Here is a 17900-nt window from a genome sequence, read left to right as displayed (position 1 = left end):
AAGCCCAGATGTTTCCAATCAAGTGCATTTTAGGCTGGGGCGTTTTGATCATGCTGGACACCCCTCCTGCTGGTGGGATTGAATTTATTTAGTTACTTATTTCCTCACCCACCCCACCTGCACGGCAAAGAGACTGACCCGATCATTCTGTTTCCCTCCCGTGGCAGGGGCCGGCATGGGCTGCGAAGGAGAAGTGTCTCACCAAGAGGTACACCACCAGCGGGGAGTGCTGCAAAGCCTGCAACCTGGGCGAAGGGGTAGCGCAGCCCTGTGGGGTGAATCAGACGGTCTGTGAGCCATGCCTGGACAGTAAGTAGCCTATGCTCTATTTCACCCCTGCAGCGAGCTTTGGAGGTGGGGGGAAAGCCACCTGCTGCCTACTGCACTGGGGATAAAGCTGGGGGCGGGGGGTGTTGTATTCCAGTAGAGGGGTGAGATGGCTGGGTGGAAAAGCCCTTGGGATCCCTGGGTGCGTATTGTCTTCTCATGACTACAATACACGGTGCACCTAGGAAAAAGTGGGTATCCCCATTGCTCTGTCATCCCATTTGGTACAGTCCTCACTCAGGTATCTGCTTGCTCCAGACTAGCGAATTGCTCTCACCTGCAATTTCTAATGCGCCCATTACTATGGTATCTGGTCTCCCTTTATATCATTTAAATCCATTCCCCCCCTCACAGCAGGTGGGATATAACAAATAGACCATACCCTCCACAAACACGATAACCACTGTCACCAAAGCCTCTCAACTGAAGAAGGCCGGTGTGGCCTCGCAGTCTGATCAAGCCAGCTCCCCGTCTGCATGTACCCACTAACTTGCACATCCAAACGGCAAAGGGGTTTCTGGGCTTTCTCCCCCTGAGCCCTCCTCTGAGATACCAGCCCTTTGCGTTTTCTTCTGCTGGCCATTTGTTTCATTCCCTCCTTCCTTGGGGTCTCTATTCCTCTCCACACCCACTCAGCCCCTTCCCCTGGGCTTGCACCGGCTGATGGCAGTTGCTTGGTTCTCTCAGACGTTTGGGAAATTATCTCTGTCTTGCTTAGCTGTACGGTCTGCCCAATGGGATGTTTTCCAATGAGCCTCCAACCCGGGTCTTTTACAGTATAATAAGAAAGTGGAATTAGACCGACCATTTAGCAGGGGATGAGAACAAGGTAGCCCCAATAGGACAAGGAAACCAGCTGTTTGATCACGGATGGATGAAGGCATTTTGTCGCCATAAGATGCTTCATAGAGTACATGTGCTAGTGATCTCGGTGCACACGAAGTGATGAAATGATTGAGCGATTATTTCTGTAGTGCCAAGGCTGTGTACGGTGCTTTGCAGAGAAAATAAAAACACCAGCCCCCCCCCATCCTCCACCACCAGGGCAGTTTGCCCTGCAAATATTTACTATGGCAGGAAAGTGCCGAAATGCTGCTGGTTCCAACCGTTTGCAGCGAAATCCTCACAAGCCAAAACGCTGTGGTGAAGGGCTGCGTGATGGTTTGTTGCACAATTCTTATTTTGACCCAGAGCAAAATTGAAAATGCTGCAGGGGGAGAAGACCTCCCTGAGGACAAGGCTTCCCCTGTGGAAGAGAGATCCTTGAGGAGAGTGTCTCCTGAAAACAATTTTTGGAAGAGAGGGGACTGGTGCAGGAGAGGGTGCCGACTGGGAGGGGGCTGTGGGCAGGTGATCTGACTTGTTAGAGGAAAATGCTCCATGGCCTGTCGTCCCGCACTGGCTAAAAATATCAACCTTCCTGCAAAATCAATGAATGCCACTTACCCTAGGAGTGAATGGCAGTAAGGACTCTGGATATTGAATACCAGCCCCGCTGTCTGACCTTGGAGGAGAAGCGTGTTAGCACCCTGCAAAGTAGCTTCTACCAGGGAGCAAACCCTGCCCCGAGAATATGCTGGTAACTCTCTTTAGGTCTCTCACCGGGTAACTCCCTGAGCAGGGATTCCATGCTGATGCGCCTTTACAATCACGCAGAGCAAATGCTGCGTGAATCAGGTCCCAGGGAGACATGCCAGATCTTCATTCCAGAAGGAAATGTTGATTTGGAAGAAGATAAAATAATTCCCACCCGGGTAATGGAGGGAGTGCGTATGCAGTAAATGTTGAGTGGATGTGAATGGGAGTGAACATGTCCTTGGATCACACTTGTTTGTGCGGGCAGATGGGTGTATCATGACTCTGGCTCCGGGTGTATCATGACTCTGCACAAGTGTGTGTTGTGCCCCCCCTTCGAGGCTTTTTCTCTGAGGATAACAGCCTACTACTGCTGCTGCTTAGTGATGTTGCTCCCTTAGCTCAAGTCTGTGCTATGGAACTACAGGTTAACCACTCCTGGGGGTGGCTCCGTGTGCAAGTGTTTGCATGCTGTCTCTGTGGACCGTAGCAGTATTTGTGGCGGGCATGCTGTTGGCTTTGCCATGCAGCAACAGCTTTGTGCGTGCGGCCTGCTGGAGGCCAGGCTCCCAGACTCTTTCACAGATGACGGTATTAATCCTCACGGACACATGTTCGTTCTCCACTCTGGGCTTTCGAGTCGTTTCCAGTCTCACAACCTCAGTGTGGGGACATGACATTTTTTTGCAACCCCCCCCCCTCCCCCGCATCCTTCCGGCTGGGACACATTCTCCCCTGAGGGATGGAGCCATTCCAGGTCTCATCATGCGATTCCCTCCGGGAATGTGTGCGGGGGGCGGTATTGAGAGAGCAGGATCGGAACTCGGGTGCAGCACTGGAGCATCTGTCCATTAATCTGCACGTGGGTGGCTGTGTGTATAAATACACGTGTTTCTGTTTTATGTGCCCAGCTGACCTTGACATGTCTTTGTATAGCTGGCCTGTGTATTTCCATTCTGCTGCTAGGACTGGGTTTGCTCTCTGCTTTGTCACACTGGGGAGCTGAGCTACGCAACCAATCACTCATCAACAGGGTCTTGAGGTGTCCCCTCTCCCCTACCCCTCTCCCCTACCCCTATGTAGACAAAGTAATCCAGAGGCAGGAGTGGCTGGGGGTAGAGGGACTGCATGATCTAGATCAGGGGTTCTCACCCTTTTTCTTTCTGAGGCCCCCCACAGTTTGCTATAAAAACTCCACGGCCCACCAGTGCTGCCACCACCGGTTTTCTGCATATAAAAGCCAGGACTGGTGTTAGGGGGTAGCAAGCAGGGCAATTGCCCGGCGCCCCATGCCACAGGGGCCCCCACGAAGCTAAGTTGCTCAGGCTTCGGCTTCAGCCCTAGGTGGCAGGGCTCAGGGACCCGGGCTTCAGCCCCTTGAGGTGGGGCTTCAGCTTTCTGCCCTGGGCTCCAGCAAGTCTAACACTGCCCCTGCTTCGTGGACCCCCTGAAACCTGCTCGCGGCCCCTCCCCCCCCCCCGAGGAAGCCCCGGACCTCTGGTTGAGAACTGCTGATCTAGATAATAGGGCAGCAGGCTGGAAAATAGAAACTCTGCCACTGACCTGCTGCGTGCCCTTAGGCAAGTTATGTCACCTCTCCGTGCCTCAGTTTCCCCCGCCCTTTGTTTGACTTGCCTGTTTAGACTGTAAAATCTTCAGGGCGCGGATTGTCTCTTACTATGTGTTTGTCCAGCACCTAACATAACGTGGCTACTTTAACGGAAATAATAAGGAAAAAACTATGATGAGAAAAGCTAGAACTTGGAGGTCACTTTTTAAAAAACCCAGAATAAAATACGGGTCGTCTCAGAGCCAGGGGTGGCAGATGGGTCAGCTGTCACTCTGCCCGCCTCAAGGAGGGAGGGGCTCAAGGTCATCAGGGGAGCAGATGTGCCCAAGAGGCGCTGCTGGTGAAAGGAGAAGAATGAGTGTGACCCAATGGGGGTAGCTAGGAGCAAAGGGAAGCTGGGAGGCAGAACTTGCTGTCGTGAGCTCCATCAAGCCGTGGGACAGCCTCTCCAGTGCTTGGGGGCATTTGGGGGCATTTAAAATGAGAAAACACTTGAAAAGATCCAGTAGGGACCAATCCCCTATTGTGATCCCTCGGGCGATGGATTGGCTGAGCTGCGGTAACAGCCTTGGTCCGTGTCTGGTTGGAAGAAGCCCTCGGCCTTGATTCTGGTCTTGCTTGCACCTCTGTAGATAAGGAGCCCAGGGGCTATGCCAGTGTAAGGCTGGTGGCCGGGCCTGCAGAATCAAGCCCCTCTCCTCTCCTGTGCCAGATTCTGAGCCCCGCTCCCTTCCCTCTGTTCTTTGTGAAATATCGGCAGTGTGGAGCGATCCGGTCTGACGCCGGCGCTGCTCCACGTGTGAGAATCCCTTGGGCTTTCATAGGAGCATCAGATGGCTGCAGAACCCACAGGATTCACCTTAGTGGATTGTAGCACGGGCATTTCAGATCCACTAACCTACGGCCAAGCACTGGCTCAGACCATCGACCCATCAAATCCAATCTCCTGCCCCTGGCAGCTGCTACTACTTGGTGCTTCGGGGGGGGGGCGAGAAAATGGGTCTACTGCAGCCTAGCCAGTTGTGAAAGGCTGTCCATGGTGTGGGGTGGGCGAGACATTCCTTCTGGGCCTCAGCAGGGGATTGCCTTACACCCCAGAGCGTGGCATCTGCCGCCCCTCGATCACAGCATCCAGAATAATCGTGCAGTCGCTGGTCATTAAATGATGGAGCCCTCTAATAATCCAGCCCCACCGTTTGGCCCGGGTGACTGCCCACGGTTGCGGATTCCTCCAGTTTGCCCTGAAAAGCCTTTCCTTTGATTTGCTCCCGACTGGCCGGCCTCATTTATTGCAACCGATTCAACAACAGCAAGGCGCAAAAGACCATCAGTGCAAAACTCGGCCTGTGGAGGTGGAGAAGAAAACATCACTGGCTGTTGGGGGAAGGGGGGGAACCAGGTCTCCTTTCATGTTGAAGTTCAACCCCTGAGTCCTGCATTAGCCCAAGCAGCTGCATTCCCCCCGCCCCGCCACCGCCAGCCTCTCCCGACCGCTGTCTCATGATTTATTTATTCATCTCCTCAGCATCCATCATTACATGGGGGCCTGCTTGATTCTCAGCTGTAATTGTTCAGCTTGCCTACCCGGCTGCCACTGAAAATGTGCCCACTCAGCCGATATGCTTTTCCGGTCCAGCTCGCCGGTCTAATGGCGTCCATCAATAATTCAGAATAATGTAAGGAATTAACCCAGGTTAATGGGAGCTGTGCACTCCGGCGTCTGACCGGGAACTGCGATGCCTTGGTTTGCTCAGAAAGGCAAGGGAGGTGATGGGGGCGGGGGGGAGTGGGATGGGTGAGAGGGAGAGAGAGCACAGGTTCATAGATATTAAGATCAGAAGGGACCATTATGATCATCTAGTCTGACCTCCTGCACAACGCAGGCCACAGAATCTCACCCACCCGCTCCTGCAAAAAACCTCTCACCTATGTCTGAGCTACTGACGTCCTCAAATCGTGGTTTAAAGACTTCAAGGAGCAGAGAATCCTCCAGCAAGTGACCCGTGCCCCATGCTACAGAGGAAGGTGAAAACCCCCCAGGGCCTCTTCCAATCTGCCCTGGAGGAAAATTCCTTCCCAACCCCAAATATGGCGATCAGCTGAACCCTGAGCATGTGGGCAAGACTCACCAGATACCCAGGAAAGAATCTTTGTGCCAAGCTGGTGATGGGGTAGGGGTGGGGGGGTGATGGGGGTCAGGGCCTGAATAAAATAGATTTGGGAGGTCTGATCTCCGTTCTGTGCTCAGTTACGACCACGAAATTGGCGGCCGCAGGAGAAGCCAAGAAAGCAGAGGTGGGCAGAGAAGAGAGAGCTGCTTCTGGGATGGAAAACTCAAATTAACAGCTTTAGGAGGGGAAGAGGAATGCCCCCACCCCCCTACACACCCACACCCACTCCTTGAGGGGCTAAGGGGTCGGAGGAATGCAAATGATCTGCCGCTCAGCGCTCCCTGAGCTGGCTGGGACTGAACTGAGCCAGAGAGGATGGGAGTTGGCGAATGGCAACGCTGTGGGGTGCCAGGGTGTGTGTTTGGGGGTGCTCTCAGCCACAGAGCAGAGGATGGAAGCATCTTTCAAGGACTGGCAGGGGCAGCGATCTACCCCCCCCCGCCCCAACCACCACCACGGCACATGGTACAGCAGGAGAGGATGGTGGGGAGAATGGCAATACCTGGCTGGTGCTGGCAGGGTGGTGCATGGAATCCCTGCTCAGGGAGTTACCCTGGCAAGCTCACCTTTCGGGATGCTCTGACCCGGCTTGGCGCTCCCAGCACAGTGGGGGGACAGATCGAGGTCGCCGCCAGGAACACCCTGTTCACAGGCACCAATGTTTTCCCTTAATAGCCAAGCTAATAGCGATCAGCTGCGTTGGGCCACATGGGGACCCCTCTGCCTTTCATCGCTAGCATCATCCTCCCTGTGATCCTTCGACACCGAGAATTGATGCTGCTGAATTATTGAGGACCCTGCCTAAAATAGCTAAACACGGCTGCTTTCCGCACCTCTGAACCGGCGCGCTTTCCTGCCAAAAGAAAAGCCCTCCAGCTGCATGGAGATGGAACCGCTGGGGCTTGACCGGCTGCCCCACCCTTTCCCGGACCTCCTGGCAGATGGCTGGGACAGCTCCGAGCTATTCACTATGGCCGAGGAGCCTCAAAGGTGCCTAACTCCCATTGGTCCTGGGCCCAAACACCAAGGCCTAGTGGACACTACGGAATGTCACCGTGTTATGTTTATTGACATGATGCAGACCCTGGGGAAGAGGAGGGGCCTGTTATGGCCTGTTAAATTCTGTCCAATGGCACGTCCGTGCGAGGAAAGATCAGCCTGTGATAAAGTCACTGGTCTGGGACTCATGTCACCTACGAGTCACACGCCTACGTGGGTCAACGGGGAGTCTGTGGCTACCATTGTCTTCTCCCGCAAGGCACTGCACATCCTACCATGGAAGACATGTCTACCACTCCCTGCCAATACAGCGTAATGCCACAAGCCCGGGAACTAGTCACCTCCCCTTCAGGGCCGTACAGCCCTGTCAGGAAGGCCTCGGCTATCCAGTACTCATTGCTTGGCACTGATTATCTTGCCAGCTCCCGCCCTGTATCGAGTCTTCCACGTCTGGTTGAGCTTATGGAAAAAGGTTGGCGTGAGATCTCCTCGCCAGTCTGGTTATTGAGAGAGACAACTCCGGTGGATGATCTCCCAGCAATGGGTGAACAGGAAGGACTGAGAGCATTAGATTTGTCAGCCGCCTTTAACCCCACTGACCACGAGATGTCACTGAGCAAGGGTGGTTCAAAAGGTGCCCTACCTGAGAGCTCCAGACCTTTGGAGTTCACTTCCTCCCAGCCTGAATGGGTCGGCCTTCAGGGGCCTACCTTTTCTCCTGGCTGGTGAGGAGATGAGCAGTTGGTAGGGCTGGGTAGTCATGGGTGGGACTCTGGGGAACGTGTGTGATATGGTGCTTATGTTGTCGTGGGATTGTTTGATTTGCTCAATGGGAATCATAGAATATTAGAGTTGGAAGGGACCTCAGGAGGTCATCTAGCCCAACCCCCTGCTCAAAGCTGGACCAATCCCCAGTTTGTGCCCCAGATCCCTAAATGGCCCCCTCAAGGATTGCACTCACAACCCTGGGTTTAGATTGTCAAGAGCACTGGATGGGCTGCTGCCTTCTCGAGAGGAAGGGTGGCCAAGTGGTTAGGACACAGGACTAGGGAGACCTGGGCCTGTCACTTAGCCTCAGTTCTCCATCTGTACCATGCATCAGCGGTGTTGTGCAGCTCGGTACATTAGAGATGGTGAGGTTACTAGATAACATGCCAATGGGGCCACCTTAGCTAGATGATAGTGCGTACAAATCTCAACAGATACATCTCCTTCTTCCTCAGCCCCACTTCTTTGCCTTTATTCATAGAGGTTCAGGCCAGAAGGGCGTCAGTCTGGCCTCCTGCCCACCACAAGCCAGAGAACCTCATGCAGGAATTCCTACATCCAGCTAATAATTTCTGTTCTAGCTTCATAGCGGTGTGGGCGGGATGTGTCATCCCACAGAGATCTGGCTTGTTCCTCTTCTCCCTTCGTTAATGGCCTCCCAGTTCTCAGCCCATGATCTAGCTGCCTCCTGTCTCCTCCTGTGGCCCCACCATGACCCCAAAGTCTCCTTACTTGAATGCCTGTGCTCTGCGCTGGTAAGAAAGGCTCAAAGACCACAGCCCCCTCCCCAACTGCTTATTTCGAATGAAGCTGGATTCAGATCCCAGCTCTGCCAGAGACTCCCTGTCTGGCCTTGGGCAAGTCACTTAGGCTCAGAGCCTCAAAGGTATTTAGATGCCCAACTCCCATGGGACTGGGAGTTAGGCGCCTAAAACCATTTGCAGATCCAGGCCTTAGTTTCTCTGTGCCTCAGTTCCCCATCTGTCCAGTGGAGATAACACCACTGCCCTGCCTCCCAGTTTGTGGGAGGGAAAATGCATTAAAGGTCATGAGGTGCTCAGAGGCTACAGCGCCGGGGACCCTAAGTGCCAGCACGAGACAGGCAGCTAGCAAAGGGCAGGTTTAACCAAGACTCCGGGAGCAAGGCAGCCATGATGGCAGCATTCAATCCGAGCAGAGCACTTTGCGTCCTGTCATTCAGCGGGATAATTGCTGTCTCCCGCGAACGTCCTCGGGAGATCGCCCAGGTAATTAAAGATTAATATACGGATGGATAACTTTCAAAATGAGGGGGAGGCTGAGCCGAGGATTAGGGTTAATCTCTCTGACACCTTTCTCCCCTGAAGAGGGGGGGAGATTCGAAGGCCCGGAGGGAGGAAGGAGGTTGGAGGCCCTGGCAGGTCAGAGCGGAGGAAATGAATTCAAAGGACGTAGATGAAGAGACAGTGACTGCAGGCCCTCCAGGAACTCCTCTTCCCCGGGTTAAAAATAACTTCAGATGCTGGGGCTCCTCCCGGTAGCCATGGGGGCAGGGTGGGGGCCCCCAGGGCTCTTCTCTCCCCAACCCACAGGGCCCCACTCTGTCGGGCCGGGCTAGGGACAGGGATAGCACAGGACTTGGAGGGCAGCGGGCAGCCTATGCCCTGCAAGCATCAGCTCAGAGCAGCCCATCGCCCAGCTCCTCTGCCCAGCAGGGCCTGTGGGCCAGGCCAGCCCTACCCCAGCACAGCACTGTAGCCCTTTAAAGTAGCCCCTGGCCTCCAGCCTGCTGCACCTCCAGCGAAGTCTTTCTCTTGTGATTTGAGTTCAGGAACTCGGCCAGAGGTTTATTACAGGAGTGGGTGGATGAGGTTCTGCAGCCTGCAATGTGCTGGGGGCCAAACTAGATGATCATGACAGTCCCTTCTGGCCTGAAAGTCTCTGAGCCCAGGAGTCTTGGGGGTGCTGGGGAGGGGAGAGGGAAGACAGCGTGGGATACGTGTGGGGGAGATTGATTTATGCTGAGGAATCAGTTCTGCAGGGTGCCGCTGAAACCAGAGACCAAGGAACCAAGGCTCGGGCGAGAGTCAGCAATTAGCATCGTACGCTCGTGTTTATATTGGGCTCCTGCATCTTGATTCTCTCCTGTTTTCCATCAGTCATTGATGGGAAACAGATGCAGCTAAACCAAATGGGGCGTGTGGCTGCTGTTTGGGGAAAATGGCTGTTCGGCGGGGGAATGGAGGGCAGGCAACGCCCCTAAAAATCAGCCCTGACAGGGCAAGGCGGAAAAAGCCTCAAGGGTGTTAGGAGAGGAAGGTTGGCTTTGTTGATAAGGCACTGGGCTGGGATTCAGGAGATCTGACTTGGATTCGAGATTTAAATTGTAAACGCTTTGGTGCAGGGACTGTCATTCTGTTCTATGTTTGCACAGAGCCCACCACAGTAATACAAGTTTGTAACATAATAATAATTCCGGGTTCAAGTCCCATCTCTGCTAGCTGTAGATGCCTTGTATAACCTTGGCCAAATCACTCAGGCTGAGAGCCGCAAAGCTGTTTAGGGGCCTAACTCCCATGGATTGATAATGGGAGTTTGGCGCCTAAATAGCTTTGAGGGGCGGGGCCTGTTTTTCTCACTCAGTGTCAGTTCGGGGCCTAGCACAATGGGACCCCCAATCTCAGTTGGGGCCCTCAGACACTAATATAAAGAATAAGGAGAATGCCTAGAGCACCTTTGGGATCACAAAGCACTTGACAGGCTGTATTCAGAGGGATCCCTTAACAGAAGGCGGGTGGGCAGTTCAGGGGTGGAACACAGCAGCCCGTCAGCGCCATGTGACAGCAGTGACCCCCTACATCGACATGCTTAGTGCCAGCTGCTCCCCTGCCCCTGAGGCTCTGGATGGATCCAAGCCCACAGCAGGCAGCCTCTAACAACAGGGCCTGCAAAGTAATGAGAGGTGGACTCCATAGCTGGGGAGGGATTAGCAGCTGCGGGGGGCAGGTTGGCTCACGGGATGGGGTGTCAGCACTGGGAGGAGAGCAGGATTACAGGTACTCCACTTAGGAAGGAACAATCAATTGCACACATACAAACTGGGAAATGACTAGGAAGGAGTACTGTGGAAAGGGATCTGGGGGTCATAGTGGATCGCAAGCTAAATATGAGTCAACAGTGTAATGTTGTTGCAAAAACAAGCAGACCTCATTCTGGGATGTATTAGCAGGAGTGTTGTAAGCAGGACTTTTGTGTTCAGTTCTGGGCACCAACTGTCAGGAAAGATGCAGACAAATTGGAGAAAGTCCAGAGAAGAGCAACAAAAATGATTAAAAGTCTAGAAAACAAGACCTGTGAGGAAAGATTGAAAAAATTCGGTTTGTTTAGTCTGGAGAAGTGAAGACCTAGAGGGGACATGATAAGTTTTCACGTCCATAAAAGGTTGCTATAAGGAGGAGGGACAAAAATTGTTCTCGTTAACCTCTGAGGATAGGACAAGAAGCAATGGGCTTAAATTGCAGCAAGGGTGGTTTAGGTTGGACATTAGGAAAAACTTCCAAACTGTCAGGATGGTCAACCACTGGAATAAATTGCCTAGGGAGGTTGTGGAATCTCCACCATTGGAGATTTTGAAGAGCAGGTTAGACAAACACCTGTCAGGAATGGTCTAGATAATACTTAGTCCAGCCATGAGTGCAGGGGATGGGACTAGCTGACCTCTCGAGGTCCCTTCCAGTCCTATGATTCGATATTGTGGTGCAGTAGCAGGAGAGAGTGGGCACCTGGGGGGTGCTGGTGGTGGGGTCGTTGGGGTGGGCTAGGCAGCTGCGAAGGGGTGAGTGGACCCTTCTGGGGTAGCAAGCCATGGACTGGCAGCTGGAACACGGGCACTGCCAGACTGAATCAGAGCAGGGATCTCTTTCTAGCCCAGGGCCCTGTCTCTGACCGTGGCCAGAGGGAGGTGCAAGAAACCCCTGCAGCAGGGTATTATGGGATAACCTGCCCCTAGGAAAAATTTCCTCCTGACCCCCCTGCCCCTCCCGCCAATAGCCTCCCCTGCTCACGCCCTGGCATAGGATCATAGAAGATTAGGGTTGGAAGAGACCTCAGGAGGTCATCTAGTCCAACCCCCTGCTCAAAGCAGGACCAACACCAACTAAATCATCCCAGCCAAGTCTTTGTCCCGGGCCTTAAAAACCTCTAAGGATGCAGCTTCCATCAGCTCCCCAGGGAACTCATTCCAGTGCTTCACCACCCTCCTCGTGGAATAGTGACACCACTTCCCTTCTCCGCATGACCCTCAGGGAGGCAGACCTGAATGAGTGTGTGCAGTGAAACTCTTCCACGCCCTCCCATTAGCAACACATGCTAATTACACAGCAGTTATGCCAGAGATTAGCTTGTGGCTAGCAGTCCGGGGTCTCCCAACGGGGCAGGAGTTCAGAGGGCCTGAGTTAGCGAAGCCTGGGGCTGCCCCTCTGTTTGTGCGGAAAATTGTTCTGCTCTGATTACAGAGTTAACAGCCGCTTCCGGCAATCCGTTGTTAGGGTGAAGGGAACCCGGGTCGGTCTAGGCTGCTGTAGTTAGTGCCTTTCCCTCACCTGAACTTCCCCTTCCTTATGGGGCTGGGTGGGTTTGGGGGTTTGCTATCGGAATCCCGAGCTTTTCCCCACTAGGCTGCCGATTCAAATCCAGCCAGAGGGAATGGCTTGTGAAATGAGCCACTGGTCTCAGTCCAGCGCCCTCTGGACAAGGAGTGCGATCGTTCCCTTAGCACCGATGAGCAGGCTGGGGACTGGATGGGCCATGGAGAGTTAGGAGCCTCCACACCTTTGAGGCTCGGGGCCTGAGCTCCCGGGGAAAGGCAGGACAGTGCGGGGCCATGATCTGGGGAGAGGGGACGTGGGTCTCCAGGGTTGTCAGTCTGGCACCTTTCACCAGTACTAAACACGCTTCCTAATAACAAAACTCTTAATTTCCTGGGTTTTTATAAGCTTGGTGCTGCAGCTGCAGAGGGCTCTTGAATCTCCTCTTGTTCCAGTCGGGTGACAGCCACGTACAGCTAAAGAAGTTGCCTGCACTAGGACACGACCGAGCCCGAGTGTTTGTCCTGCCGCAGCTCCTGCCTTTGGCCAGCTTGCATTGCCGCCGGTGGCTCCGTTTAGAGGGGGACGCGATATAGTCTATAGGGCGGTGTAGGAGCAATGGTATCATCCGTTGCAGGAGCAGGGGAACACAGCTGGGGCAAAGACGGAACCAGGAGCTTCCAGAGCTGCTGCAGCTTGAGCTAAAAAGCCACGGCTGCCTAGTCGGGGCAGTAACAGACTCCTGTCCTCTGCGGATCAGCACAGGCCTGTAGCACTTGCTCCCCAGGGGGTTACCCACACACTGATCTCTCGCTCGCGCTCTCTCTCTGCTCCATTGCAGGTGTGACCTACTCGGACACCGTCAGCGCCACGGAGGCATGCAAGCCATGCACAGAGTGCGTGGGCCTGCAGAGCATGTCGGCTCCCTGCGTGGAGTCGGACGACGCCGTCTGCAAATGCGCCTACGGCTACTACCAGGACGAGGGGAGTGGGCAGTGCAAGGAATGCGAGATCTGCGAGGTGGGCTACGGCCTGATGTTCCCGTGCGGGGACACTCAGAACACCGTCTGCGAGGAGTGCCCCGACGGGACCTTCTCCGATGAAGCCAACCACATGGACCCCTGCCTGCCCTGCACCATCTGTGAGGAGAACGAGGTCATGATCAAGGAGTGCACCCCGATATCCGATGCCGAGTGCAGAGGTAATGGACCCCTGCGTCCCTGTGCTGTGGAGCGTGGATCAGGGTCATTCAGATTAACACTTTAGGACCAAATCCAGCCCCATTAAAGGGCAATGGGAGTTTGGCCCTTAACTTCCTTGGGTTCACGATTTGTCCCTTAGTGACTTTCAGGTCAAAGGAATAAGTCACCCAGCACACCTTCCATTCCTACCTCTCAAAGCATTTTATCAAGGGTAGGTCAGGAGCGTTAACCTCACCTTACTGAAGGGGAAACTGAGGCACAAGGAGGGTGAAGTGATATGTTGATGGTCACACAAGGAGCTAGTGTCAAAATTCGAGGACCCAGGAGTCCTGGCTCCCAGTCCCTGCTTTGATTATGACACCGCTCAAACAGCTGAGCAAAGAACCCAGGTGTCCTTACTCCCAGTCCCAGCCCCTAGACAATGTGGCCTCCAAGCAAACTGGGACCACCTCTGCTCCCCACCTTTCTGGGATGTAATGGTAAAGCAGGACATGCAGGGTTTGATTGTTCCATATGGTTCCACCTGTCCCTCCAGACAGATCTGGCTTCCCCAGCAAGGTCGCCGTGCCAATATAGAAACAGATCCCAGACGAGCAATGGAACCAGCCACGATGTTCTCTGACTCTGCCCCCACTGCACGGCCTTGGCGGCTGTCCCTCCAAGTCAGAGAGAGCTCCGCCTCCCGCGTGCTCCACTACCGAGCCCACCCCAGCGGCTTCCCGCATCAGAGGCAGGGGAATGGGCGGACGGAAGCTTTTTCATATGGAAATTCTTTGGCAGCCAATTTTTGTTCACCTGGGAGGCCCAGGGATTAGATCAGGGGAGTGTAAGTCTGGCCAACTCCCGTAGCGTCTTTGTGCCTCGGTTTCCCCTTGTGGATAAAGGGGATAATGGTGCTGCATCCAGCTGGTTATGGTGCTTTGGGATCCTCCAGTGAAAGGTACTATAAATGCAAAGCACTATCTGTCTCCGCTGTATCCCCGGGGCTGATACTGATCATCCATCAGCTTAATTCACTGCTGAACATGATGATTAAAGCTGCTACACACAGTAGAGAAAGCAACGTGGATCCTAGGATCCACTGGAACGCCTGGGGTCAGAGTGCTGGTTCTAGACAGTGGTGTCGTACACATCAGGGTAATAAAGGGTAATAAACATCAGGGTAATAAAGCAGCAGCCCCAAGGCTAGCAGGAAAATCGAGGATGCAATACTGTCTTGGATGCAGCCCTGGGCATTTCAGGGGTTTGACACTTAGTGGGCAGATTCCAGAAAAGCCAGCACATGTTCTAACCATGTGGCTTTGTGTCTGCTGCTTCAAGCTCCCAGGTGGCTTGCAAACATCTGCCCTGCACTGGTGGTTGGTCTGGTGTGTTTCAAAGGGGTCTATGACTTCCCGGCAATGGCAGCCTCTTGGCCCCAAGGTGAAGCCCGGCTCATGTGGGGAGGGATATGCCCAGAGGTCTCTGCTGGCCATGTTTAGAAATAATCGGCCTGCCTGGTAGGTACAGGAACCTGGAGCAAAGGGGCGACGTTTAATAGCTTCAGAAGCTTTGTTTGTGGAAGTTGGAGCCTGGCAGTCCCGGCCTTCTGTAAAATGGAATTTGGCAGCCGGCGGGCCCCTAATGGGAATTAATTGAGGCGTTTCGTCGCTGCCAGGCATAGGGACTGCACTGCCCCAGGAGGCGCTAGTGTACTTCATTTTGGGGGTGTGGAGTGGACCCAGACCTTCTCTGAGTTTCCTATGGCACAGGGGAGCTTGGGGCCTGGGCCCGGTGTACGATAACCCTGCCTGTTTTCAGAGCAATATGTGCCCTATGGGCTGCCCAGAGGCTGAAATCCCACCCCGTGCAGAGAGCCGGCACCAGACCTAGGTATCATGCAGGACTTCAGTGCGGCTTCAGCCTCATGCATAGGGGGTGGAATTTCACCCAGTGCAGGGACTGTGATTGTCCCTTGCCTGTGCATGCAGATGTAGGGGTGGGGGAAGTCCCCTGATTCCTGCTCTCCCTACCCCCCTGCCTTGCACAAGGCCCAGGGACAACCTCTCCCTAAAATCCTACAGCAGCCCCATCTAGTGCAGGGCCTGTTGGCACGTGTGATCAGTGACTGAGTTTCACGAGGGCTCTCTGCTTCCTGAGGCTCCGCTGTGCCACCCCACAGGAGGGGTGGGGGGCCGGACTGCATTTTGCTGGGGAATTGTGTTAAGAAGAGGGAAGTAAGGAAATCGGGAGTGGGGGACAATGGTTCAATTTTCCCCTGGGATCAAATCTCAGGATGGGGAAACAGGCCAGGGTGGGTGAGACAGAGCAAATCCACACAGCCCTGCAGGGAATGGCAAGCTCTGGCCTGCTGGCTACAGTCCTTCCGCTCCGTCACTGCTTCTTCTAATGCCCGTGTTGAGTTCAGCACCTGGAGTGTCATGTCAGTGGGATCCGGGATAGGGACTGAGCTCTGTGGTAAGGAACAAGCCCTCGGGGACAGCTGGGGATCAGCTGTAATGTCAGCTTGGGACTTTGCCTCAGCCCCCTCAAAGGTTTTAAGCTCCTCACTTCCACCGAGGCACTCTGGGCAGAGAAGGGGTAGGCTCTGGTCTGGGAAGTTTATGGTCCAGTGTAACCCACTGGTGGGTGTGAGCTACCAGTCCCAGGTCCCAGAAGAGGTGAGTCTGGTACAGCCCTAGCTAAGGCGTTTGGGCTTACACTACAGCAGCTTATGGGGTTTGTTTTTTTTAGCTCTGGAGGTTCCCGGTTCCATCCCCCAGGGTGCCAGCCAACCCAAATTACATGCAGATTAGCATTGTAATAGTTTACACAAAATGTCACCTGTGTAGGGAAGGGACTCCTTTGTTAGAGGATCAGATTCTGTCATCTGGCAGTAACCCCCTGTTCCCCAAGGCTGAGTCCTCTGCTGCCCCAGCCACGCTGATGACACTTCACGGCGAGGCCCTGGTCCCCAGGGGATTTCCCAAAAGGGGCAGCCCTTTATTTAGAAAGCTCATTAGCAGGATGAATGGCACGGATCGGCTGGTGGCAGGGGTGGGGGAGGGCACCAGTTTCCTCCTTTGGTTGGAGACTTAGTTATGTGCCCTGCCTGGAGCACAGAAGTAGAGAAGAGACCATTGTGCCATGGGCGTCTCTGATTCACCGCTGCAAGGCAGGGGGAGTTCTGGGCAGTCCTTTCTGGCTGATCCCTTTACAGGGTTGAATAAATGGAGCCAGAAGTCAAGGCACAAAGGGTGGGCTTTGTTAGCCGGATTTTATGCTTGGGGGCACGAGGGGCGGGATCAGAGCCCAGCAGGAAATAGCCAGGAAGGCCTCCCCAAGGCTTGCTCTGAAAAGGCGGCATGGGTTGGCACAGGAGCCGTCTGTTCCAGCCCAGCTGAGGGCGGTGTGCGGAGTAGTGGGGGCTGCCAGTTGCTACAAGCCATTCTTCTGAGCCAGGAGCAATCGCCAGCCTGAGAAACTACCTCTGGATCTGGGTTTGCTCTTGGGCCAGGCCCCGCGTGGCACTCTAGTTAGCCTGTTCCTATGGCAGGGGTCGGTGCCTCGACAGGCTCCATGGCCCTGCTTGCGCCGTGGTTCTGGAGGGGATGGCAGAGGGGCCTGTGTGCGCATTCAGATGGGCAGGGTTTTTTCCAAAGGTTCTGGACAGGCATCACTCCTGGAGCAAGGGTTCATCTGCAGTGTGTTTCGGCCACGGCTATCGGAGGGCAGTGTGGCGCGGGTGCGCTCTGAGCTGGGCATGGCAGAGCAGGAACTCAGGCAGTTTCCAGAAGGGGACTGCTGAGGTCTGTCCTGACTTAGAGCGCACGAGCAGCCTAGAGTGAAAGATACCAAAGGTCTAGAGCCACGGGCGGCATCATGGAACATTCCAAATGTCGGCCTTAGAACCCCAGACTGCAGCTTGGACCATTCCAACTGCTGGTGCTAGAACCCCAGGCCGCGGCGTGGACCATTCCAACTGCTGGTGGTAGAACCCCAGACTGCAGCTTGGACCATTCCAACTGCTGGTGCTAGAACCCCAGGCCGCGGCGTGGACCATTCCAACTGCTGGTGCTAGAACCCCAGGCCGAGGCGTGGACCATTCCAACTGCTGGCGCTAGAACCCCAGGCTGCGGCGTGGACCATTCCAACTGCTGGTGCTAGAACCCCAGGCCGCGGCGTGGACCAATCCAACTGCTGGCGCTAGAACCCCAGGCTGCGGCGTGGACCATTCCAACTGCTAGCGCTAGAACCCCAGGCTGCGGCGTGGACCATTCCAACTGCTGGTGCTAGAACCCCAGGCCGCGGCGTGGACCATTCCAACTGCTGGTGCTAGAACCCCAGGCCGCGGCGTGGACCATTCCAACTGCTGGTGCTAGAACCCCAGGCCGCGGCGTGGACCATTCCAACTGCTGGTGCTAGAACCCCAGGCCGCGGCGTGGACCATTCCAACTGCTGGTGCTAGAACCCCAGGCCGCGGCGTGGACCATTCCAACTGCTGGTGCTAGTACCCCAGGCCGCGGCGTGGACCATTCCAACTGCTGGTGCTAGAACCCCAGGCCGCGGCGTGGACCATTCCAACTGCTGGTGCTAGAACCCCAGGCTGCGGCGTGGACCATTCCAACTGCTGGTGCTAGAACCCCAGGCCGCGGCGTGGACCATTCCAACTGCTGGTGCTAGAACCCCAGGCCGCGGCGTGGACCATTCCAACTGCTGGTGCTAGAACCCCAGGCCGCGGCGT

The 17900-nt window shown here is 54.8% G+C and overlaps 1 protein-coding gene across 1 annotated transcript in view; it reads left to right on the top strand.

Moving 5' to 3' along the window:
* NGFR (nerve growth factor receptor) overlaps positions 1 to 17900 on the top strand; it is a 35852-nt gene that overhangs the window by 9202 nt on the left and 8750 nt on the right. The window contains exons 2-3 of the mRNA XM_074940605.1: positions 168 to 309; positions 12817 to 13176. Of these exons, the coding sequence (XP_074796706.1) occupies positions 168 to 309; positions 12817 to 13176 (502 nt within the window). The remainder of the gene's footprint in view (positions 1 to 167; positions 310 to 12816; positions 13177 to 17900) is intronic.

This window comes from Natator depressus, chromosome 27 (assembly GCF_965152275.1).
Source record: "Natator depressus isolate rNatDep1 chromosome 27, rNatDep2.hap1, whole genome shotgun sequence".
NCBI lineage: Eukaryota > Metazoa > Chordata > Testudines > Cheloniidae > Natator > Natator depressus.
The sequence above is the reverse complement of the archived record's forward strand: the minus strand, read 5'-3'. Positions and strand labels throughout refer to the sequence as shown.